The sequence below is a fragment of the Armigeres subalbatus genome, unplaced genomic scaffold (assembly GCF_024139115.2).
Source record: "Armigeres subalbatus isolate Guangzhou_Male unplaced genomic scaffold, GZ_Asu_2 Contig1793, whole genome shotgun sequence".
Lineage (NCBI taxonomy): Eukaryota > Metazoa > Arthropoda > Insecta > Diptera > Culicidae > Armigeres > Armigeres subalbatus.
The window spans coordinates 9,762-35,571 of NW_026942609.1; the positions used below are offsets into that span (position 1 = coordinate 9,762).

At 42.0% G+C, this 25,810-nt stretch overlaps 1 protein-coding gene across 1 annotated transcript; it reads right to left on the reverse strand.

Annotated features, from left to right (window-relative positions):
* Nucleotides 1-4,654: 4,654 nt before the first annotated feature.
* Nucleotides 4,655-25,810, reverse strand: LOC134203333 (uncharacterized; the record flags this gene model as incomplete). Its single annotated transcript, XM_062678210.1, is given in 7 exon segments — nt 4,655-5,788; nt 6,180-6,274; nt 22,608-22,974; nt 23,031-23,225; nt 23,286-23,533; nt 24,142-24,629; nt 24,632-25,810. Coding segments are annotated over 7 exon segments (2,870 nt in total), but the record flags the coding sequence as incomplete, so codon positions are not given.

Consider the following 25,810-nt stretch of genomic DNA (forward strand, 5'->3'; position numbering starts at 1 on the left):
CGACTCAAATTTGAGAATAAAATTCCCTGACTTTCCCTGTCCTTCCAGACCATTTCTCCTAAAAATTCCAGTTGTGATAAATGTTTTTTCAATACCTTGCAATATATGAAAATATCTGCAAGTTTGAATCCCTGAAGTCCATACGAGTTTCTGAGTTACTGGAAGCCTAATCACTCCTAGAAGCAGTACCTTAAGAATTTATAGGAAATCGTAGGTAAATCTGGTCGTTCACAAAGACTCAAGAATGTGCACAGAACTCCATCATGTTATAGACCTCTGGGGCCTTCATCCACCTTCCGGAATTCTCATGGACTCCCTCGAGTCGCAATAGACCTCCAAGACTACTGACGGACTTCTTCAAATCGTTGACGTTTTCATGATCATTTTGGAAACTTATGTGAAATCTTGCATAATTTGACAAGACTTTTGAAATCTTTCCAAACAATCGAAGGAGCTTCTAGAAATCCTTTGAATTCCCTTAAAATTGTTAAAAATTTGCAGGTAGTATCGTGGACGTTAAGAAACCTCCATTGGCTCTCAAGTATACTTATGGAGTAAGAATTTTTGTTCACTCTCTGTGGGGTTTATGGGCTTTTAAAAATAGTCACGAACTGCTAGCAATCCTCCAATGTACTGATCATCCATCAAGGAACGTTAGGTAAAAACTATCGAGAGAACTCTTGGAAATCCTGTTGGGATTTTTTTTTGTTTCAGGGAGAATTCTGGAATAGTTTAGAAAATTTTATAAAGGAAATATTCTTCAGAAGTTATCTTACAGCACCCTCACTGAAGTAATTTCTAAACAAAATTCTCAAACATCAATCAAAATATTTACTGATAAAATTGGTTGAAAAACATCAAAAGCAACCAATGTAAAATTGAAACATTGCCCTCCTCCTGCAAATATCGGAACAAATTCAACTCGCAACAATTTCCCTAACTGCAACGGAATATGTTCGTATGTCGCGCATCTAGGAAAGAAAGAACTTTATGAATGATAACTAAATTATTTGAATTGCGTCCGAGTATGGTTACACTACTAAGCAGTACTTAACACTTTAAAGCAGGTAACATCAATTGGGCCCTAAAGCCCTACATCATTGCAAACGATAAATCACCGCTCAAAAATACATGAACCGATGTTATTAAATTCTAATAATAGTCTAAGCCAGTAAAAATTATATTTTTGTGTTAGAGATTTTTAAAGGCATTATTTGGGCTGAGCAACATCTGTTGCTGAAAAGGCGCATATCAGAACGATTAAACCATCAGGCCAAACTGTAAGGCCCATATATTAACTGTCAAAGGTTGAGTCAAGTGCCCTGCAGTGTTTTGCTAGTGCGCTTGAATAATATTATTTCGTGCGTCAAACAAGACCGAAAAGCATTTTCCATCTATTTTTTATTTGCAAATTAAACAATGTTTCTTTCGACTTTTGAGTCGAGAGAAAAACTGATCCGTTCAGGATGATTAACTTCATCGTTCCCTGAAAGAAAATTGAATATCAATTCTTCATTTTTTGACCCAATTGCACAAAAACGCATCAGATATTATTTGCCAAAATACAGAAAATATAATTAAACACTTGGTACATCATACCTCCATGCTAAATAATACGTAGAGAGTATATCACATGATCTAACAACATGACTCCAACATAAAACCACACACTAAAACTAAATACTTCCAATTATTAGAAGGGATTTTTATAAGAACTATTTGGCCCCACCATTGATTATTTGAGAAACGTGGCTTAGGAACGTCTTATATTGATCCCAAATGAAGATTAAAGAATATTAAAGACACACTGGTGGTACAAGTACCACGGTTATGTACCCTAGTACATATTGTACCATGGTTTTCCACGTTGTACTAGCATGGTACAAGGTGACACACTAGTGGTACAACTTGTACCATGGTACGAATACCACCAGTGTGTCATTAGTATAATGGAAGCCAAATCGATTACCGTGGGGAAAATGGAATGGGTCCGGAGTAGAGTTTTAATCTCCAGACTGAAAAAAAATCAGTGTTTGGGTTGCATTTTTTCCCTGACCTCATTCGAAATTCCCTGACTTTCCCTGACATTCCAGGTCCAAATTGAAATTCCCTGACTTTCCCTGACTTTCCAGGTTTTTCCAGGTAGTCGACACCCTGAGACTAGTGCCTTAAAACCACATTTAAAGCCAATTGTCCTACAAGCTTGCTCCAAGACAGCCATAAAACCACTATAAGACGAAAGAGGCCCACTCTTGAGAAGGTGTTCAAGACCATTTTCCAAGGTTCGCTTAAAACTAGTTTTATCAAAGTGAGCTTATGATGACATGAAAGATCAGCATGAAACCCTGTTAGGATTACTAACGAATTTGACAGCATGTGTTTTCGTTATCTAGCTCCACTGATGTTTATACTTGTTTATATTGAATATTGTCTGAACCAAATCTCATAATGATGAAAATTATTATGGATACGTTGAAAAATTTAAAATTAATTGCATTGTGATCGTGTAATTCCACATGCCACAACCACTTTGTCGATGCTTTTCCGAATAAATGTAACAAATTTTAAATGCGCCTTATCGCCTATTGCAAGATATAGTATTATTTTGAAAAACTATTTTTATTTAAAAAAATGTACATACCCAAAAAAATATTTTTTTCTCTACTTTTTATTTCGCAGATGTAATATTGGTTTTATGCCCCAATCTATGAAATGACTGATGCATGTAAAATGAAAACAAATAGTTTTCAGCAAGGTTTTCAGTGTTCATATAGAAATGGAAATTTTTCGTAGACGATAATCCGCCATGATTTCAATAGTTTTATGGAAAACCATCATAAGATTGGATTAAAACCACTTTATCTCATACAAAACCTGTTAGGTTTATGCAGGAGCATGATAAATTGAACTAGATTTATCGCAATCTTGACGAAGCTTAGTTTGTCTTGAATAAAACTAACTAGTGCTGGTCAAAACTAAGAAGTTTTATTGAAGAGCGTTATAAGTTTGGTGCTTTCATTATAACATGTTGTTTACATATTCATTGAAAACAAGTCGTTCATTTGGAAAGAGTTCGCCGTTAAATATTTACTAAACTGAATATCTGCACAAAATGCTGAATTAAATTAAAACTCAATAGGGTTACTGCTCCTCGGGTTCATAATATCTATCTATCTATATCAATAACAATCGAGAACAAAGAATTGGAGCGCAAAATGTTTTGATTTCCATGTTTGTGTTGGTTTTCAGTAGTAATTGTAATTGTTTATTTCTTTTTAACGATAACCAGTTAGTATATACATACTTTTTATCGGGTCAAGGAAGCAACTGTCTTAAAATATAATTACATTTAGATAGACTGATAGTTTAACAGTATTACGGTAGTGGACACGCATGATTGCAATAAAAAAAACGACACAGATTGAGCCGAAATCATCCATTTTGCGAATATTGTCATATAATAACATGCAATTCAACTGAAAAAGAAATGCATATAACTTATTCGTTTACCTGTTAGTTAAACATCTATAGGGTTATTTTTAATCAAAAAGTAAATAGTTAATACTTCTTTATTAAAAATAAACCAGCTTCGAAATACGAGTAGAGTTGATAGTTCGATAATGATTTTTGGTCGCGATTTTGCAACAATTTGTTAAAGATTTGAAAAATCTATCTTATAAATACTTAGCTTGCCAGTATTTGTTGTGTAGCTCAACCGTCCGTTGAAAACTGGCGAAATTCGCCTGTATATTGTACCCAGATGGTTACGATTACGAAATAGGAGGATATGAAATCTGCCTGGTATTGGAAGATCAAGACAGCTGGTGGTAAATTTGATCCGATAGAAAGAAAACTGCAGCTGATGATCCGATAGAAAGAAAACTCCGATAGAAAAAAAAAAAACAGATGCCTGCGCTAATGGAGTTTCCATATATGGGATAAATTTACATTATTTTTACCTTTGATCCACTTGTTTTTAATTTATACAGGTAACTTGGACTAGATGAAAACTATGATAAAACTCTACAGTTTATGCGAATCCTGATAAAACTGCAATAAAACTTGAATAAATCCAAATAGAATTCAAAATGTTACTTGGGTATCGTGCCAGCGCATTACCGGCTTTCCAGGTGGCCTTACCTCCTCAGTTGTCTGTTTGCAGATTTCCGTTTATCTTTGCTCAAGAAAAAATAATGTGAGTTCAAGATTCGGGTTGCTGTCGGAGCCTGGAGTATTCAGATGCTTCTCTGTTGTTTACCACATGCAGAGAAGTCGTTACAGTACGGACGGCGAAGTAAAAAAAACGATTTAAAAAAATGGCGGTAAACGATGCTAGCGGCTTAAATAATTGGATTTCTTCCAAAGAATAACTAAGAAACAGTGCTTCGGTATTCTAATGTTGATTTTATTGTTTTTCATGTTTTTTTCTCGTATTTTATTTCCAATACATTTTATTGTTAGAATATTTTATTTCCGCAGTACAATATTTTTCTCCCTTTACTATATAAAGTATAGTTCTAGGAATTAGGGTTTATTATTCTAGTCTGGTCTAACGCATCAAACAATTATCAATTCAAATGTTAATAACGCTCACGTTGTTCGAATTAGTTAATATCCTCTTTCACACTTTTTGTTTCTATTTTAGAATGCGATGTGTTGTCCAATTCTGTGTATTTCATCTACGTGTTTGTTGGTATAATATATTAGGAAGCGGTTTTTGATCTAACATGTTTTGCATGATACAACTTTCGTATTCATTGTTAACTTTCAGCATATGTAAAATTTCTTCAATGTCTCATCGACTGCAAAAAATGATCCTTTCAATTTCTTGTGATTCTTTTCTGTACTTTAATAATAAATGAGTCTCAAGATAGTATAGCTATGCTTACATGGTTTTACGTTTGGAAAAAATCTCACCTCAGATGGTTCGTTAAATATATTACTATAAAAAAATATTGATATTGGTTTTCTGAAACGGTTCTCACTTCCTATGAATTGCATTTTACTATTTTACAATTGATATAACAAGGTTTCACCTAGTCTTGTTCCTTCTATAGCCTGAACTCGTGTCTCTTCGCAAATGGATTTTTCATAAATACGGGGTTCAAATAACTTTCTTTAAAAATATGTGATTCTATAGATACGTCGATAAATTATTGCTTCTCTCTCGTTCAGAAATCATACTGCCTTGCTTCGCTCGCTTCGTGCTCTCATCCAAACCAAACTGTACTCGCTCGCCAATTGCTCAACTCGAACAGATATTTGATACCTGTTCACAAACATTAACTCGCTATATACTGAAAACAATATTAACCCGTCCAAAAAACAGAAAAGCACCCTCCCACAAAACGACTACTATTCACATCGTTCACCTCGATGGTGCTGCTGCTGCTGCTGTTGGCGGTAGACTGTCGCGCTGCCGTTGCGCGATCGTCTTTCGCCTGCCGAACCCTTTCTACCACCACTTCTGGAACTGACCGGTTGAGCCTGTCAGGCTGGCACGGAGTTGTGCTGCTGATGTACCATTATCTCCGGTGGTGCGTCCAACCCATTCCGTTTGGCCGAACCGCTGAGGGTCTTCTCCGGTTTCTTATCCTGTTCCTCCTTGAAGAAGATTTTCGTGATGACGATGTCGCCGGTGCTGAGCGTTTGGCAGCCGGCTTCCTTCATTTCCGCTTTCGGCGGCGCTGGAGGTGGAGTCGAGCCATGCTGCGACTGATGGCGGGACGACGGCTTGTTGGAACTGCCCAGCGGGGGACCCATTACTGAGGAGGACTTTTGCGTCCGTCTGTTGGGAGAGGGGGTAAATTGATACTCGTTCCGTTGTTGAAGGACGGTGATTCGAAAAAGAGGTGAGAAGTAGGAACTGCGTGAATTTTGCATTTGACGAACAGTGTCACTGTTCTTATGACTCTCAAATTTATTTCATAGATAATGTTGAATCTCACAAATTCCATATACCAACTAGAGTAGAGATGTGTGATCCCCCCTTCAAAATTTGAAGGATTTTTTTTTGTAAAAAAATTAAAGAAATTTCCTATGAATTGAAAGGAATGTCCTGTGGAAGTTTTTAGCAATTTCATGTGGAAATCGAGAAAAGTTTCTTTTTGAAATAAATTCCCTTTGTCACCCTTTCGAATCACCCTGGCTGTGTTGAAGACTTCAAACGTGGCACTTACCCTTTAGGTTCCTCCTTCTTCGCCGGCTGTAGAATATTATCGTTAGTTACTACTATCGTATTGGTATTGAAATTGTTCATGGTCTCAGTGAAGGACTGGCGGTGGTGTGATTTTTTTTCGGATTTTCCGAATTTTCATTTGGTTTGGATTTTCGAAAATGAAGTTTTTTTTTGGTTTTTGTTGGACACGTGCACATGGTGGTGAATATTGTAGTAGTAGTGGTAGTAGTAAGAGGTGGTAGTAAAATGTCGTGACAATTGTAGTACGGACGAATTTCGGAGTAGAATGACCGACAAACATGAAGACGCGAAGGGCGATTCATGGGTAGTGAACATAACGAAAATAGGGGAAGAAGCAGAAAAAAAACAGTAAATTAACATTTTTGCTGTTGGACAATGTGGCGCCTTAAACCTATGATTGTAGGACTATAACACCTTGTGAACCCATTACCATAAAAGCAAATATAGCAAATGCTGGATATGTAACAACAAAACAGTTCAATTCGTGTATCGTCATGTTAGACACGATAATTTTTTTTTAAATGTCATTTACATGTCATTAAATGACTAATTTGCTCAATACATATTTCAGAAGCCTGATTCATTTCAATATTTTTAATGAACCCATAACGCTTGGGTGTCCAATACTTTTGTTCTAAGGTATATTACTCTAATCATTGAATCTAATCTAATCTAATTATTGAATCTGAGGCGGCGACGGAAACGGAAAATTTGACAGTTAGTCTATATATTTTCTATCAAATTTGCCGTTTCCGTCACCGTTCCGTTGTATTGCGTTTGGGGCTTAAGAGTGGAATCTCTTCAAAGTGTAACGTGTCTTTTGGCATTGTCATTCGAATGACATTTTGGCTATCACGCACGCCTCATTAGCATTAGCATTGAGAAATTCGCAAAAATTCGTAGGTGGTACAAGTCAAGGGACTATTGTAGGAGAGTAGCATCACTTTCATCCATTACCACAGGTAATGATTTGGGACTAATCACAACCTCTAAGATAGAAGCAATGCACTTTCCAATAGTCCAGATCTGTCCTGGCCACGTCCTTGCGAATGCTGAGGAAGGGGAAGGATGGTTAGTTGGGCACCTACTTAAGCAAGATGCATAGGGGCCACGGGAGGTTTTGGGATTGTGTGTAAGGTTATAATGGTAGAAAGTGAAACACAGAAAAAACTAAGATAGAAATACATTTAGGCGCTATGAATTCGTCATACTTCATCGAACCATATCTAGCGTCTGAAAAAAGTTCTCGGTAAAATAATAAAAATGAATCCCAATAACAATTTACAACACTGGACAACAACGTATCCCAACTAACAATTTTGTTGCTATAAACTTCATTTTCCAGCATTACGTTGTATAATATTTGAATAACAGCAGCCAATGCTGAATGAAAAGTCTTCTTCTTCTAATTAGCATTACATCCCCACACTGGGACAGAGCCGCATCGCAGCCTAGCGTTCAATAAGCACTTCCACAGTTATTAACTGCGAGGTTTCTAAGCCAGGTTACCATTTTTGCATTCGTATATCATGAGGATAGAACGATGATACTTTTATACCCGGAAAAGTCGAGAATCCGAAAATTGCCTAGACCGGCACCGGGAATCGAACCCAGCCACCCTTAGCATGGTCTTGCTTTGTAGCCGCTCGTATTACCGCACGGCTAAGGAAGGAAGTAAACCACCGCAAATTAAGCTGCAACTCGACTATTAGCCAAATATCTATCAGCTTGTCAGCTTGTGCCGAATATATTTCAACTCTAGAGTGCTTTGAAAATAGGTCGTATGTGCAAAAGAGAGTCTCTCTTTGGATCTATTCTCTTTCGATTATTACAAAACTATACAAAAGTTTACTTCGATTTTTTTGGCAGATAACCAAAGACGATAGCTTTGTCTATCGTGCTGAAGTGGAAATGTAGCAAAAAATGCAAAACTAGCCTATATATTAGCGAAAGAGAGCGCGATCAAAGAGAATCTCTCTTTTGCACATACGACCTATTCTCAAAGCAATCTAGAACTTTTATGGTTTATGCGGCTTCCATTTAGCCATTAAACAGCTTTGTCTGAATTAGCAACCCAGCTAGTCGACTAGGAGCTCATGTAGGCAATTGTGTTGCTTGTTGGCAACTTCCCTTATTACGATCACTAGCATTCACCCTTAGCCCTCCTTAGTCGTGAGGTAAGACGCGCGGCTACAAAGCAAGACCATGCTGAGGGTGGCTGGGTTCGATTCCCGGTGCCGGTCTAGGCAATTTTCGGATTGGAAATTGTCTCGACTTTCCTGGACATAAAAGTGTATCATCGTGCTAGCCTCATGATATACGAATGCAAAAATGGTAACCTTAGAAACCTCGCAGTTAATAACTGTGGGAGTGCTTAATGAACACTAAGCTTCGAGGCGGCTCTGTCCCAGTGTGGGGATGTAATGCCAATAAGAAGAAGAAGAAGCATTCACATTGAAAACGTTTTCTAAAAAAACGTGGCGATTGCTCCCGAAAACTTCCGTAGAAATTCCTGGAGGAACTTCCAGAGAAATTCTTGGAGGACCCTCGGGAGCAATCGATACCGGAGGAACTTCCCGAGAATTTTCTGGTAAAACTTCCGGAAAAATTTCTGGAGGAACTTCAGGAGAAATTCCTGGAGGACCTTCAGGAGCAACCGGAGGTACTTCCAGAGAAATTCTTGGAGAAACTTCCGGAGAAATTCCTGGGGCAATTCCTGGTGGAACTTCCACATGAATTCCTCGAAGAACTTTAGCAGGAATTTCTGGAGGAACTTCCGCAGGATTTCCTGAAGGAACTTCCATAAGAATTCATGGAGTAACTTCCGCAGAAATTTCTGAAGGAACTTCCTGAGGAATTCTAGGAGGAACTTCGGGAGCAATTCCTGGATGAACTTCCGCAGAAATTACTCGAGGAACTTCCTGAGGAATTCCTGGAAGAACTTTAGCAGGAATTTTCGGAGAAACTCCCGCAGGATTTCTTCGAAAAACTTCATCAGGAATTTCTGGAGAAACTGTCGCAGGATTTCCTGGAGGCACTTCCGTAGGAATACCTGGAGGAACATCCGCAGAAATTACTGGACGAGCTTTCTAAGGATTCCAGGAGGAACTTAGGAATTCCTGGAGGAAATTCCGGAGAAATTCCTGGAGGAACTTCTGGAGCAATTCCTGAAAGAACTCCTGGAGCAATTCCTGAAGGATCTTTCGGAGCAATTCCAGGAGGAACTTCCATAGAAATTCCTGTAGGAACTTCCGGGGGACTTCCCGAAGGAACTTCGAGAAGAAATCCTTGAGAAACTTTGGGGGGAATTCCTGGAGGAACTTCCGGAGAAATTTATTGAGGAACTTTCACACGATTTTTTTGAGGAACTTCCGCAGGAATTTTTGAAGGATCTTCCGGAGGAATTTTCTGGAGGAATTTCCGGAGGGATTCTTGGAGAAACCTCCGGAGGGATTCATGGAGGAACTTCCGGAGCAACTCTTGGTGGAACATACGGAGGAACTCCTATAGGAACTTCCTTAAAAACACCTGGAGAAACTTTCGGTGCAATTCCTGAAGGATCTTCCGCAGGAATTCTTGGGGCAACTTCAGAAGGAATTATTGGAGGAACTTTCGCAGGAATTTCTGGAGGAATTTCCGCAGGATTTCTAGGAGAAACTTCCGTAGGAATTTCTGGAGGAACTTCCGCAGGATATCCTGGAGGAACTTCCGCAGGAATTCCTGGAGGAACTTCCGCAGGAATTCCTGAAAGAACTTCCGCAGAAATTGCTGGCGGAACTTCCGGAGGAATTCTTGGAGGAACTATCGGAGGAATTTTCTGGAGGACTTCCGGAGGTATTCTTGGAGGAACTTCTGCAACAAATCCTAGAGGAACTTCTACAGGAAATCCTGAAGGATTTTCTGCTGGAACTACTGGAGAATCTTCCGCAGGAATTCCTGGAGGAACTACCGAAGGAACTTCGTGTGGAATTCCTTGAGGAACTTTTACAGGAATAGTTTGAGGAACTTCCGAAGGAACTCCTGGAGGATCTTTCGGAAGAACTTTCTGGAGGAACTTCAGAAGGGATTCTTTGAGGATCTTACGGAGGAACTGTAGGAGGAACATACGGAGGGATTCCTAAACGAACTTCCTAATAAACCCTGGAGCAACTTCCGGAACAATTTAAGAAAGATCTTCCGTAGGAATTCCTGGAGCAACTTCGGAAGGAATCATTGTTGGAGGAACTCCCGCAGGAATTTCCGGAAGCACTGCCGCAGGAATTTTTGGAAGAACTCCCGTAGGAATACCTGGAGGAATTTCCGCAGGATTTGTTGGAGGACTTTCTGCAGGAATTTCTGGAGGAATTCTTAGAAGAACTTCCGGAGGACTCCCTGATGGAACTCCTGGATGAATTCCTGAAAGAACTCTTGGAGATATTTCTCTAGAAATGAGGAATTTCTGTAGAAACTTCTGAAGGAATTTTCGAAGGGTGTTTCCGGAGTTATTCTTAAAGGCATTTTCTGAGAAATTGGTGGAAGTATTTTGTACAGTTTTTGGAGTATTTTCCAGAGGAACGCCTGGAGGATTTCCGGCAGTATTTTTAGAAGGAATTCCTAAGGGTCTTCCCTTGAGAACTTTTGGAAGAATTTCCGAAAAAAACTTCTTGAGAACTCCTGAAGGAGTTTCATGAGAAATTTCCGGTAGACTTTCCAGAGTGAAGGAATTGTCGAAGATATTCTCAAAGAAATTTACGAAGGAACCTGGGGAAATTTCTGAAGGATCTCCTGTAGAAATTTCCGAAGGAACTTCTGAAAGAATTTCCGGAAGGACTTTTGGAGAGATTTCCGGAGGAACACCTGGAGGGATTCCGAGACTGCTCCTGGAGGAACATCCGAAGCAGTTTTGGTGTAATTTCCAGTGGAACTCGTGAATTAATTTCGGGAAGAATTGCCTGGCATACATGTTGTAGGAACTCTGTATGAATTTCCGAAGGAACTCCGGGGTAGTTTCCGGAAGAGCTTCTGGAGAAATTTCGGGAACTCTTGAAAGCACTTCCGGAGAAATACTTGGAAGAGTTTCCAAAGGAACTGCTGAAGGAATACTTGATGGAACTCTTGGCGGATTTTTCGTAAGAACTCCGGCAAGCATTCCCTGGAAGAAATTCCGAAGGGAGTCCTGGGGGAATTATCGGAGAAACTTCTGGATGACTTTCCGAAAGAACTCGTGAAGGAATTTCGGGAGGCAAAACGAGCCAGCGTTTGGCTGAAAGTCTCGCCAATAAAGAAAAAAAAAATTATTTTGTTATATTGACAAGCAAAATTATCTTTATCTCTTTTCTTCTCTATATACATAAAAATGAATTTCTGTCTGTCTGAACCTTATAGACTTCGAAACTACTAAACCGATCAGCGTGAAAATTTGTTTGAAGAGGTTTTTGGGGCCGGGGAAGGTTCTTAAGATGATTTGAGACTCCCCCCCCCCTTTGCACAGGGGGCTCCCATACAAATGAAATATCAATTTCTTCATATCTCGAGAATTAATCAGAGAATTAATAAATTTTAGGCGAGACGAAGTTTGTCGGGTCTGCTAGTAAAAAATAAAATAAAGTTTAATAAAAAAAAAGGATTTTGGTATCATGAAAGAAAACTCCCGAACACCCCTAATCCAGCCGTTGAATGCGAGGTTTCTGCTGGCTGGTTATTACGTCGAATATATTACGTCTTACATCGTTTCATTTTGGCTTCAAAATACCAATTACGTCATTTTTTGATACACCAAAACAGATGTAATAATACACGCGGTTTACGACGGCGATGATGTGCATCAAATCTAATGTGATATTACAATTTTTTTTTTGCTGTGCTTGATACAATCGATCGGGACCAGCTATGGCAGCTAAAGCACGAACACAGATTTCCGGGTAAACTGACACGGTTGATCAACGCGACGATGGATCGGGTGATGTGCGTAGTTCGAGTCTCAGGGGCATTCTCGAGTCCCTCAGAAACGCGCGGCAAGGTGATGGTCTTTCGTGTCTGCTATTCAAAATCGCTTTGGAAGGGGTAATACGAAGAGCAGGGATTGACACGAGTGGCACAATTTTCACGAAGTACGTCCAGTTATTTGGTTTCACCGACGACATTGATATTATGGCATGTAACTTTGAGAGAATGGAGGAAGCCTACATCGAGGTGGTTGAAGAATTCGTGTTCTTGGGCTCACTGGTTACCGCCGATAACGATACCAGCCGAGAAATTCGGAGACGCATCATGGCAGGAAATCGCACGTACTTGGAACTCCGCAAAACGCTCCGATCGAATAGAGTTCGCCGCCGTACCAAACTGACTATCACAAAACACTTATTAGACCGGTAGTTCTCTACGGACACGAGACCTGGACGATGCTCGTGGAGGACCAACGTGCACTGGGAGTTTTCGAAAGGAAAGTGCTGCGTACCATCTATGGTGGGGTGCAGATGACGGACGGTACGTGGAGGAAGTGACTGAACCACGAGTTGGATGAGCTGTTGGGAGAACCATCCATCGTTCACACAGCGAAAATCGGAAGACTGTGGTAGGCTGGGTACGTAGCCAAAATGTCGGACAGTAATCCGGTGAAAATGGTTCTTGACAACGATCCAACGGGAACAAGAAGGCGAGGTTCACAGCGGGCAAGGTGGATCGATCAGGTGAAGGACGATTTGCGGACCCTCCGCAGACTGCGTGGTTGGCGAAATGCAGCCATGGATCGAGCTGAATGGAGAAGTCTTTTATGTGCAGCACAGGCCACTCTGGCCTTAGTCTGATAATAAATAAATAAATAAAGCTTGCTTCATAAGGGCTACATGATCGATTGAAAACTAAATGCGTACTCTTGCCCCACTCTACTCTATCCTATCCTGATCTTAAACTTGACAGTTAGCTTTCTGGCCATTGAAATGGAAAGTAGGCTGTGAAATTGAAATAACATTATTGAAAAATAAGTCGATCCCCCCCCAAACGTGAAGTCTCAAGTGCCATTTGGTTAGCGTGTTGGACATAATTGTACCGAAAGTGACTGTGTTTAAATTTCAAATCGCAATTAATAGAGAAAGATTAACCCTTAAAGGCGCAAGGCGATTTTTTTAGAAATCGTCGGAAATATTTTTAACGTAAATAACCATTGAAATTATTAACATTAAACGTATTTTCGGTTTGTTGTTTTAAAACAACATTGCGCATTTAAGGGTTAACAGTATAATAAACACAGGGATCGCTTCTCAAAGTGCGTATTGCGCTATTACAATGGTAGTCTGATCTGCTTTAATTAAAATATGTTGAGAACATATGTAACTGTACGGATTATTATACCGTCCACGTTGGACGGATTTCGATTCAGGAGGTGTTGATTTTGTTCGTAATTTTTCAATGCAATACAGTGGAATACTAAAAAAATAGAGGCCCTCGTGTACTTGGATCAATGACGAACGTTCTATTTGCATTCGATTCGTATTTTCTAGAGCTTTTTTGATATACTGAAGCGCTTAGGTGTACGGGTTTCGATTAGACCTATTCCTCCGGAAGTTCCTCCAGGAATTCCTCCGGAAGTTCCTCCGGAAGTTCCTCCAGGAATTCCTTCGGATGTTCCTCCAGGAATTCCTCTAGGAATTCCTCCGGAAGTTCCTCTAGGAATTCCTCCGGAAGTTCCTCTAGGAATTCCTCCGGAAGTTCCTCTAGGAATTCCTCCGGAAGTTCCTCCAGGAATTCCTCCGGAAGTTCCTCCAGGAATTCCTCCGGAAGTTCCTCCAGGAATTCCTCCGGAAGTTCCTCCAGGAATTCCTCAGAAGTTCCTCCAGGAATTCCTCCCGAAGTTCCTCCACGAATTCCTCCGGAAGTTCCTCCAGGAATTCCTCCGGAAGTTCCTCCAGGAATTCCTCCGGAAGTTCCTCCAGGAATTCCTCCGGAAGTTCCTCCAGGAATTCCTCCGGAAGTTCCTCCAGGAATTCCTCCGGAAGTTCCTCCAGGAATTCCTCCGGAAGTTCCTCCAGGAATTCCTCTGGAAGTTCTTCCAGGAATTCCTCCGGAAGTTCCTCCAGGAATTCCTCCGGAAGTTCCTTCAGGAATTCCCCCGGAAGTTCCTCCAGGAATTCCTCCGGAAGTTCCTCCAGAAGTCCTCCGGAAGTTTTTCTAGGAATTCCTCCGGAAGTTCCTCCGGAAGTTCCTCCAGGAAGTTCTTTGGAAGTTCTTCTAGGAAGTTCCTCCAGGAATTCCTCCGGAAGTCCCTCCGAAAGTTTATTTCGGAGTTCCTCCGGAAATTTCTCCAAGAATTCCTGCGAAAGTTTATCCAAGAATTCCTCCGGAAGTTCATCCAGGAAGTCATCTGGAAGTTCCTCCAGAAAGTCCTCTGGAAATTCCTCAAGGAAGTCCTCCGGAAATTCCTCTGGGAATTCCTCCGGTAGTTCTTCTAGAAAATCCTTCGGAAGTTCCTCCAGGAAGTCCTTCTGAAGTTCCTCCGAGAATTCCTCCGGAAGATCCCTCAGCAATTCCTCCGGAAGTTCCACCAGCAAATTTTCCGGAAGTTCATGTAGCAGTTTCTTCAGAAGTTCCTTCAGGAGTTCCTACGGAAATTCTTTGGGAATTCCTCCGGAAGTTCATCGACAAATTCATCCGGAAGTACCTACACGAATTCTTCCGGAAGTTCCTACAGTAATTTCACCGGACATTTCGCCAGGAATTCATCTGGAAGTTCCTCCAGGTATTCCTTCGGAAGCTTCCTCAAGAGTTTTTTTTATCCTCAAATCTTCAGGAATTCCTACGAAAGTTCTTCCTGAAATTCTTCCGAAGGAATTAGCTGGGAAGTTACTTAAAGAATTCTTCGGGAAACTCCTCCAGGAATTCCTCGGAAAATTTCTCTTCCAGGAATCCTACAAAGTTTCAGCAAAATTCCTCCAGGAATTCCTAAGAATGTTTCTTCAATAATTTCTTCCGATGCTTCAGAGCTGAGCAGAATGGATACGTTTGCGTGCGTTTTGACAGTTTTACCATGGGAAACCTGTCAAAACGTACGCAAACGTATCCATTCTGCTCAGGTCTTTTCCAGGGATTCGTCCGGAAGTCCACCATGATTTCCTTTAGAAGTTGCTCCAGATATTCCTATGCAAGTTCTTCCAGAAATACTTTCGAAGGTTGCACCATAAATTAGTTAGGAAGTTCCTCTTTCCGGAATTCCTTCAAAATTTCCATCAAAATTCTTCTGGAAGTTCTTCAAGAATTTCTTCGGAAGTTTCTTAGGGAGCTCGTCCGGAATTCCCTCATGTAATTCATCCGAAGATTCCTGCAGGAATTTCTCCAAAAGTTCCTGAAGTCTGGTAATTCCTTAGAACTTATTACGAAATTTCCTAGTGAATTCCTCCAGAAACGTACCTGTGAATTATTAAGATTTTTTGCCTGCATAGTCCCCTAGATCCTCACATCTTCTTGAAATATTTTCTGGGGTTCCTCCAGAAATTCATCCAAGAACTCAACTGAATTTCCACTGAACTCCTTTTGGAACTCACATAGAATTTCTAACTCAATTCCCACGCACCCCCTGAAATTCTTTCAAAAGTATCTCTAGGAATTTTATACTAATGGAATACTTATGGGTGCTTATGGAAATCCCTCTTTCCAGGACTTCCTGGAACTCTTGGTAAAAGAAATCTGGAAGAGTCCCAGGAGAAATTCGAAAATGAATTCCAGGTTTTAAGATCTGTAGGAATTTTCAGATGAATTCTTGAAATATTTTCGGGTGGATTGCCTGATAGGCTTCCAGAAGATATTCTCAAAAGAGTATTTTCAAATGGATTTCACCAGAAATTAAAAGATTCTTTTCGAGTTTCCATAATAAAAAAATAAATTTTTAAATGAAATATTTTCAGACACCAAAGGAATTCTGATAAAAGTTTCCAAAAGCTCTGTGGGAACAATTCCTTTAATTCTTGAAAAGCAATGGTATCAATATTTTGCGTCTAATTTCTTGATTTAAAATCAATTTAAACTTGATATTGATAGTTAAATCAAAGTTAATTGCCTATGTTCCGAGTATTAAACCACCCGACTTGGAAATTTACAATGTTCTGAACATTCAGATGTTATGTGGAAGATATTGATTTGAAAAATGTATTGGAGGTAACTTTCCCTTCGATGAGGCTCGAACCCACGACCCTCAGTACGCTAGACTGGTGCTTTAACCAACTAAGCTACGAAGGACCTCCGTCGGCCTTCGCAACTTAGCGGCTACTGAATAAGCCCGAGATAATCTACCACTAATGTACACATTCACAGCTTAGTTTTCAGAATATTGTAAATTAATGTCCAAGTCGTCCGGGTGGTTTATTACCCGGAACATAGGCAATTAACTTTGATTGAACTGAACCTGAGTTGCGTGCTCTTGCCTACGAAATGCAATCGGGTCTGAGCTCTGAGCTGGTCGACCGACCGACAAATAGCACACACGCCCTCACTTGATCAGTACAATTGCTGATGAAGAATGTGTGTAGCCGCCAGACATTCTAAATACTCACATGTAATATACACATGTGGAAGGGTTGTCTTGATAAATGGATTGTGAGTGGTTTGACTATGCGTACATTCGGTGTTATCATTCGGTATGTTCCATCTTGAAAACAACAGCCAGCGAAACAGCGAATATATTACCAAGCATTTGAAATAATGTCACAATCATCAAAAATGTCTGAAAAGTACTTGTGTAGAAACGAGCTACCATCATTTTTTTTTAAGTTGTGCAGATGGAGTTTATTCAAACGTATGTAAGTCAACCAACCAGTCCACCAACGATTTGAACAAATTGGTAACCCGTTCAGTTCATGAATTTGAAATTTGTTGGGCTGTTTCAAAACTAAGAGCAGCAGATTCTTCGAAAACATCAAAATGCTTCAAACCTTGTGCAATTCATTACAAAGTTCGAAAAACCTGCTGTTGGCCAGCTTGACATTCTCTGACAAAATGATGCCAAAAAGATGCACAGTCTCGACTGGAAGATCTGCGGATTGCCGAACAAATTGGACAATATCTATCTGCGATGTGACAAATGGTTCTTCTGCCACGAAATGGACTAACTATACACCACCAATCTATCGCGTCACCTTGTTGGGTTTGCTGTCCACTATGGTTCCACATGGAGTCTCAATGGATGAGTGAGAGTGGGCCGAGAAAACGAAGAAACGAGAAATTTTGGAGCGCGAAGTAGAATTTTTGGAACTGGAGAGATTAGTTAAATGCTGAGACGTTAAAAATAGTTTCATATCTTGGGAATCTTGTTCACGGGGTGAGAGGACTACAATCGCAACCTAAAATAAATCAAGTATCTTATAGCCACCTAAAAAAAATATACAGAAAAAGCTACTGATATTTTTGGGAATATGCTCGCTAAGTGATGGGGCGAGGCGGGGAATGCTACTTTAGCACGTGTTATTTGTATTGCGGATAAATTTTGCTCATTTATGAGAGTAGATGCATAAGTATATTCCTAATGACGCCGTGAACGTTGTGATCCACATGTTTTGTTCATGGCGGTACTTTATCTGTCAGATGTTCTTGTTTTTCATCACAGTAGCCCAATTTTCATACTTGAGGAGAACCTTAGTTGAGAACAAGAAACCCATTCAAGGTACAGATAGTAGAATTATAAGCACATAAGTACTGTGCACATAATCGCTGTAGCCATTTAAAGTATCTTGTCAAAATATGCTTACCCAAGCTTAACTTGGCCGCTTAGCATGTATCATGTTGTAGTGCATGTTTGAATAGTTCTATCACCAACATCAGTTTGACACTTTTAGTACCGGTCCTTTGGCTGCTAGGTCGAATAAAACTAGATGTTGGTCATACAAACAGGAGCGACATGAGCAAACTTATACTTCTGAATCAATTGTACAGATCAAATTCTTTTTGCGAAATCCGGGTTTATATGGTTGAATAATGTTGATTACAATAACGCCTCTGGCGTTCTAAATCTATGAGAGCCTTAGAAAATGAATACAAAAGTTTTCATTTTGTTGCAAGGCGCAATATAAGATTCAGAAAAAAGTATTTACTATGGAGATGGCCTTAAGGTTTGTAAGGTTTATAGAGCGACAAGGGAAGGAACAATTATGTACATAATTCATATGAGACGTTACAACGGCTGGCAACTTAGTCGGATTATGTTCAGGTGATCTTTTCAGGAATCGGTCCTATACGACTGCTTCGTACGATAAAATCCGCGCGATTCTCAACACAAATGGAAGTCAGATTACTCCAGGGAATGTGGATTTAATGTGGATTTCATCTTTCATGCATTGGAAATTCCTCCGCAAGAAAAAAATATCAAACAGTAAAATTCTTATCTTGCTGCTGTAGTCTATCCCCCGTTAATTTTTTTCTCCCAGAAATATGTATTTTTTAATTTCTTGTTTCTGAAGGAACTAAAAAGATATTTGAAGTACTTTCGTACAAATTCTTTAGGCATTTTTAGAATGAAATTAATGAATTCATAAAACAACCCAAAGATGCCATTGAAGCAATTCATTTAAGAGCCTTCTGATTTTCTTTAGATAAATAAAGTCATAGTATGAAAGGAATTCGAGCGAGCTGGGAACCGGCTTCATAGTGCTGGGTAAGATGCGCCAACGCGTGATTGGGTGGCAGCCAATCAACGCAAGGATGTGCAAGCTGAGGATTAAAGGCCGTTTCTTCAACTATAGCATCATCAACGTGCACTGCCCACACGAAGGGAGACCCGACGACGAGAAAGAATCGTCATCGATTCTCGGAAAATCGTCATCGGTGACATGAACGCACAGGTAGGAAGGGAGGAAATGTATAGACCGGTCATCGGACCGGATAGTCTGCACACCGTATCGAATGCCAACGGCCAACGATGCATAAACTTCGCAGCCTCCCGCGGAATGGTAGTCCGAAGCACCTTCTTCCCCCGCAAAAATATCCACAAGGCCACATGGAGATCACCTAACCAAGAAACGGAAAACCAAATCGACCACGTTCTAATCGACGGTAAATTCTTCTCCGACATCACGAACGTCCGCACTTACCGCAGTGCGAATATTGAATCCGACCACTACCTCGTTGCAGTATGCCTGCGCTCAAAACTCTCGACGGTGTACAACACGCGTCGAAGTCGGACGCCGCGGCTTAACATTGGGCGGCTACAAGATGGTAGACTAGCCCAAGAATACGCGCAGCAGCTGGAAGTGGCACTTCCAACGGAAGAGCAGCTAGGCGCAGCGTCTCTTGAAGATGGCTGGAGAGATATTCGATCCGCCATTGGTAGCACCGCAACCGCTGCACTTGGCACGGTGCCCCCGGACCAAAGAAACGACTGGTATGACGGCGAATGTGAGCAGTTAGTGGAAGAGAAGAATGCAGCATGGGCGAGATTGCTGCAACACCGCACGAGGGCGAACGAGGCACGATATAAACAGGCGCGGAACAGACAAAACTCGATTTTCCGGAGGAAAAAGCGCCAGCAGGAAGATCGAGACCGTGAAGAAACGGAGCAACTGTACCGCGCTAATAACACACGAAAGTTCTATGAGAAGTTAAACCGTTCACGTAAGAGCCACGTGCCACAGCCTGATATGTGTAAGGACATAAACGGGAACCTTCTTACGAACGAGCGTGAGGTGATCCAAAGGTGGCGGCAGCACTACGAAGAACACCTGAATGGCGATGTGGCAGACGAAGATGGCGGTATGGTGATGGACCTGGGAGAACGCGCGCAGGACATAACCCGAGCAGCACAAGTCAGACAAAAATGGTTGCAGCAACTTAATTGTAACTGAATCCGGTCATATATGAGTTGCAGAAACTTTTGTGGTACATGTGTGCTGCTAGGGAATTCTACCGGCTCCGGATCTCCAGGAAATCCAGGAGGAGATTGGTCGGCTGAAGAACAACAAAGCCCCTGGGGTTGACCAACTACCAGGAGAGCTATTTAAACACGGTGGTGAGGCACTGGCTAGAGCGCTGCACTGGGTCATTACCAAGATTTGGGAGGAGGAAGTTTTGCCGCAGGAGTGGATGGAAGGTGTCATGTGTCCCATCTACAAAAAGGGCGATAAGCTGGATTGTAGCAACTACCGCGCAATCACATTGCTGAACGCCGCCTACAAGGTACTCTCCCAAATGTTATGCCGTCGACTAGCACCAACTGCAAGGGAGTTCGTGGGGCAGTTATGGGCGAACGCTCCACCACGGATCAGGTGTTCGCCATTCGCCAAGTACTGCAGAAATGCCGCGAATACAACGTGCCCACACATCATCTATTCATCGACTTCAAAGCCGCATATGATACAATCGATCGGGACCAGCTATGGCAGCTAATGCACGAACACGGTTTTCCGGATAAACTGACACGGTTGATCAAAGCGACAATGGATCGGGTGATGTGCGTAGTTCGAGTTTCAGGGGCATTCTCGAGTCCCTTCTGAAACCCGCAGAGGGTTACGGCAAGGTGATGGTCTTTCGTGTTTGCTATTCAACATCGCTTTGGAAGGGTAATACGAAGAGCGGGGGTTAACACGAGTGGTACAATTTTCAATAAGTCCGTCCAGCTATTTGGTTTCGCCGACGACATAGATATTATGGCACGTAACTTTGAGAAGATGGAGGAAGCCTACATCAGACTGAAGAGAAGCTAAGCGGGTCGGACTAGTCATCAACACGTCGAAGACGAAGTACATGATAGGAAGAGGTTCAAGAGAAGACAATGTGAGCCACCCACCGCGAGTTTGCATCGGTGGTGACGAAATCGAGGTGGTAGAAGAATTTGTGTACTTGGGCTCACTGGTGACTGCCGAAAATGACACCAGCAGAGAAATTCGGAGACGCATAGTGGCTGGAAATCGTACGTACTTTGGACTCCGCAAGACGCTCCGATCGAATAGAGTTCGCCGCCGTACCAAACTGACAATCTACAAAACGCTAATTAGACCGGTAGTCCTCTACGGACACGAGACCTGGACGATGCTCGTGGAGGACCAACGCGCACTTGGAGTTTTCGAAAGGAAAGTGCTGCGTACCATCTATGGTGGGGTGCAGACGGCGGACGGTACGTGGAGGAGGCGAATGAACCACGAATTGCATCAGCTGTTGGGAGAACCATCCATCGTTCACACCGCGAAAATCGGACGACTGCGATGGGCCGGGCACGTAGCCAGAATGTCGGACAGTAACCCGGTGAAAATGGTTCTCGACAACGATCCGACGGGCACAAGAAGGCGAGGTGCGCAGCGGGCAAGGTGGATCGATCAGGTGGAAGATGACTTGCGGACCCTCCGTAGACTGCGTGGTTGGCGACGTGTAGCCATGGACCGAGCCGAATGGAGAAGACTCTTATATACCGCACAGGCCACTTCGGCCTTAGTCTGATTAAATAATAATAACAATGAAAGGAATGTGAGATCTAGAGCGATTTACTGTGTAAATAATAACGCTTTGGAGCTATTTTTAGACGAATTTCTGATAGTATAATTAGAAAATGTTTTAGAATGCTTGGGCAGGATTTTCAAGTGATTTAAGTGGGAGAAAAGGTTTTTTTTTCTATCACTGAAGCAGCAATTGAACTTGGTTTTGCGTTAACCTGTAGAGCTCCATAAAATGTTGTACCATCCCACTTTCATCGAATTGTTTGAGCTATAAAAAGCAATATTTGGCACAACTTTATGATTTCATTAGACTGCTAATATAATCATTTTTGTGTATAATTAGTGACTTCATTAATACAATAAAGTAACTTTTGATTTACAATCAAATAACTTTTTTACCGTTTTCAACTAAGGCCGATACAAATATTTAAAATCTATTTTGTCTCCTCCCCCTCGGATTTTTTTGCCAAAAAAAAAATATTTTGAGGGGGCAACAAAATAAATTTCGGATAATTTTGAAGATTTTCAAAAACGTCTTTAACAAATCCGAGGAGTTTTTTAATTTTCTTCATTTTAATATTTATTTTTTATTATCCCCTCCCCCCTTGACCTTTCGGAGACCAGTAGGACGAAATGTTAATTAAATATTTGTAACGGCCTAATTTTATCTATGCCAAATATCTTTTTGAGCATTTTCTCAAGGGTGATTCCTTCCTATTGAAATCTTTGAAGAAAGTGGTGGGGAGTAAAGGGTTAAATAATATATCTTCTGACTAGAGTTTAATAACTGATTTTCTAAAAAATAAAAGCCCCATCACCATGCCACGTACTATTTACAATTTTCTAAATTCCCGTGTGTATGTTCTGTGCAGTTACTTAAAAGCGCTTGGTGAATGTATAGGGTGAGGGCAACTTCACCCGGTAAGGAACATCATCTTGGTGCAAATTCAAACCATCAGCCCATCCGAACCAGCCTCCATCTAATCGAATAAACAAAAGCTAAGCAACACTCTGACGACACTCACCTGATCGCTTGGTAGAAGGGTCGCCGCCGACAAGATCGCCTCCAGCTTATCGATCTTGGCCATCCGATCCATTGTGGTGTTCGACAGTATTTCGTCCATCAACTGCATCGACTCGGTCAGGCTCGGCGGTTCGGAACTCTTGGGTGAAAACGTGCCTGGGCCGCCGTTGTTGCCCGTGCCCGGTAACGAGTTGTCCGACGGCATGCTCTCCAGGCTCTGGTAGTCCTGCTCGATGACATCACAATCGTCGTCGGAGTCGCTCGCGTCGCCACGATCCCGATCAAAGTTCTCCAGCTTGTCCAGCTTCTTGGCCACCTTGTACGATACCCGCAGTTTTTCCTTCTCATCTTCGGTCAGGTCCATGTACCTAAAAAACCTTGCGTTAGAACTAAACCTATTGTAGGACTGTTGGCGATAAATTACCTCAGCAATCGGATCTCACGATTGCTTAGCACCACATTTTTGCTGGCACCTTTCAGCTTCACTTTGAGATCCTGAATCTCTGAGCGAACCTTGCGTTGCTTCTTGCGCATCTTGACGTCCACTGGGCGGATTAGCATCAAAATCTGCTCAGTGCACAACTCCGCGAGCAGTTCGCGGAATTCTGTCTTGATTGATCTACGGTGAAATTTAGAATCAGTCTGGACATTTAAAACAACGAACCTGAAGAACACTCACGTGGCCATATTGAGGTACAGCTGTTCGTTGATCAGTATCAGTACATCTCCGGCGGCGTACAGAAGCATGTCGCGGGTAAGCGGCCTTCGGGCCCAATACTTCTGGTCCCTTCGGTAGACATTCTTTAGCTGGTCCTTCATCGGGTTGACTGTGGCGTTGTACATTTCGCACAGGGTGTTCAGCGAGACGTTTTTCACCTTGTAGACCTGTTTTCCCTGGTCCTGGAACTGGAGCACTGCGTGGGCCGACTGAGGGTATGGGGGATATTATTTAGGATTGTTGGTATGCCTCGAGAATAGTTCATTAGTTTGCGTATGGTACATCTGATGTCAACCAGAACTTGTTACAATCTACACAATTGGGCTTCAGATCATGATACTGCCTTGCCTAATGTTGGCGTTACTTACTATTAACACTGCCAATATCTGCATTAAGGATAATCTGATAGACTAAAGGTCGATTTCTTCACCTCCGCTTAGGGCTTAAACCAGCGGAGGTGAAGAAATCGGCCCTAACTCCACTGAGATTATTCCAGTGCAATTAAAGCAGTTAATGTGAATGCAGCTGACGCAAAAGTGTATTCAGAAGAAAAAATCACTAGAATCACTCAAAACAAAGTCAAAGGAGCGACCGACTAGAAAATACCGTTTGGGACTTGGGATAGCGTTGAACATTTCAAATGCTGATACATTACTATTCTAGTAGAAAAAGTCAACGACTGAGGGGGTGGAAAACGAAGACATTTGTTACAGATATATTGCTTCCGAGTCGTAAGCTGCATGTATTGCAATACGTTAGTGACTGGTGATATTTTTCAGAATGACAAAACCATAATTTTATGATAAAAACAACTCACCTGCGTATCGAACACGTTCTTCAGCAATATCTGGAACTGATTGTACAGATTCACCGAGTCGTTCCGACAGTCGTGTATCACCTTAATCACCTTCTCCGATTCGAGCACCTCCTTTATGCCGCCGAGCGGCACCATGTCCGGGCAGGACGCCACATCGAAGATGAACGCTTCGCCCCGGGTCGTACCCAGCTGGATCATGGTGATCTGCCCTCGGACGCCCAAGTTGATGCCCTCGCAGTCGAACGATACCACCGCCTGGTCCTCGTACGTTGACGCTTTCAGGATGGCATTGTTGACGAAGAGGGACTCCTTGACGGTGGAGATGACCTGAGTGTTCTGCAGCACTTTGATCTTCCACGTGTCACCGATGAAGTAGTTATTCGAGTGAACCGGACTGGTCGGCGTCGGTGAGACGGGATGTGGCGCTGGGTTGTTGTTCGGTTGGGGACCACCCCACCGGGACCGACACCCACGCTGTGATGTGTTTGATGTATGGCAGACATTGATTGCTTATCTTTTTCTAGGTTTTCGGCGAGCGTTTTGATCACCAAACTGTTGATACGTTGTTTGAGGGTTTGATTTTTCGGATTCACAGCCGGATTGTTGTTGTTGTTGATGAGGTTCGCTTTTTCGTTGGCTATCGTGTGATTCGGATCTAGCCTGGCGGTTTGTGTGGTTTGCTGTTGAACTGTTGAGTTCTGTTGGGATTTTGAGTAGGCGGAGTTCGACGTGGAGGGGCAGTTTTTAGGACAAAGGTTCTCCATTTTAAAATCATTATTGATTAATAAGCTGTCGAACCCGCTGGTGGGTTCGCTTTTACTACTGCTTAATGTGGTGGCCGGATTGTTGGGAACGATCCCGACCGAAACCGGTTCGTTAAGTTTAAAATCACCGATCATGTTTTTGGGTGAGGCCGTTCGACTGGTGTTGTTGCTGCCATTTGCACTACCCACGGCGCTTCCAGCGCTGCCGATACTTGGTGTGGTGTTAAAGGAGCTGTTGGATAGGTTGAGCTTGTCCTGCGCCTGCCGAATGTGTGAATCGGACAGTTTTGGCTTTTGCAGGAGTGTGACTAGATTGGATTGGATGTGGAAGCAGTCCGAGAAGAGCTTCAGAAACGTTTTTAGATCACCTGGGTTTTTAAACATGTGAAACCATTGCTCTTGTGGGAAGTTGGATGTGACCATGTGGAAGAGCTGATCGACGATAATGGGACCCTTCACTTCTATAACCTGGGCAAAATAGTCCAGCAGCTGTTGGGTCCCCTGTGTGTCGATAGATGAGTTTGGCAAATGCAACCGCTCCGAAGCGGGGACGTCCTCTTCGTTTTCGCACCCAACCAGGACGACATTTTCCCCGTCTACCACGTGGAAGGTATCCGGGTGTTTGAGTAGGAATTCGGTGAACTCTCGGATGTGCTGTCCGGAAATGTGCCTTACCTGGGGAGATGCTTGACTACGGTGACCCAGGAGACTACGGATCGGCACTTCGGTGCCCTTGCCGTATTGGAGCAGTTTGTGTTTGAAGTAGTCTTTCGCCTCCTGGATGTAGTCTCGTTTGCCCGTGATCGACGAGTCGTCTACGCTGCTCGATGTGTAACTGTTGATGTGCACGAAATCACCGTTGATTTCGAATAGGGCAGGGTATTGTGAGAGGAATTTTTTGAGAC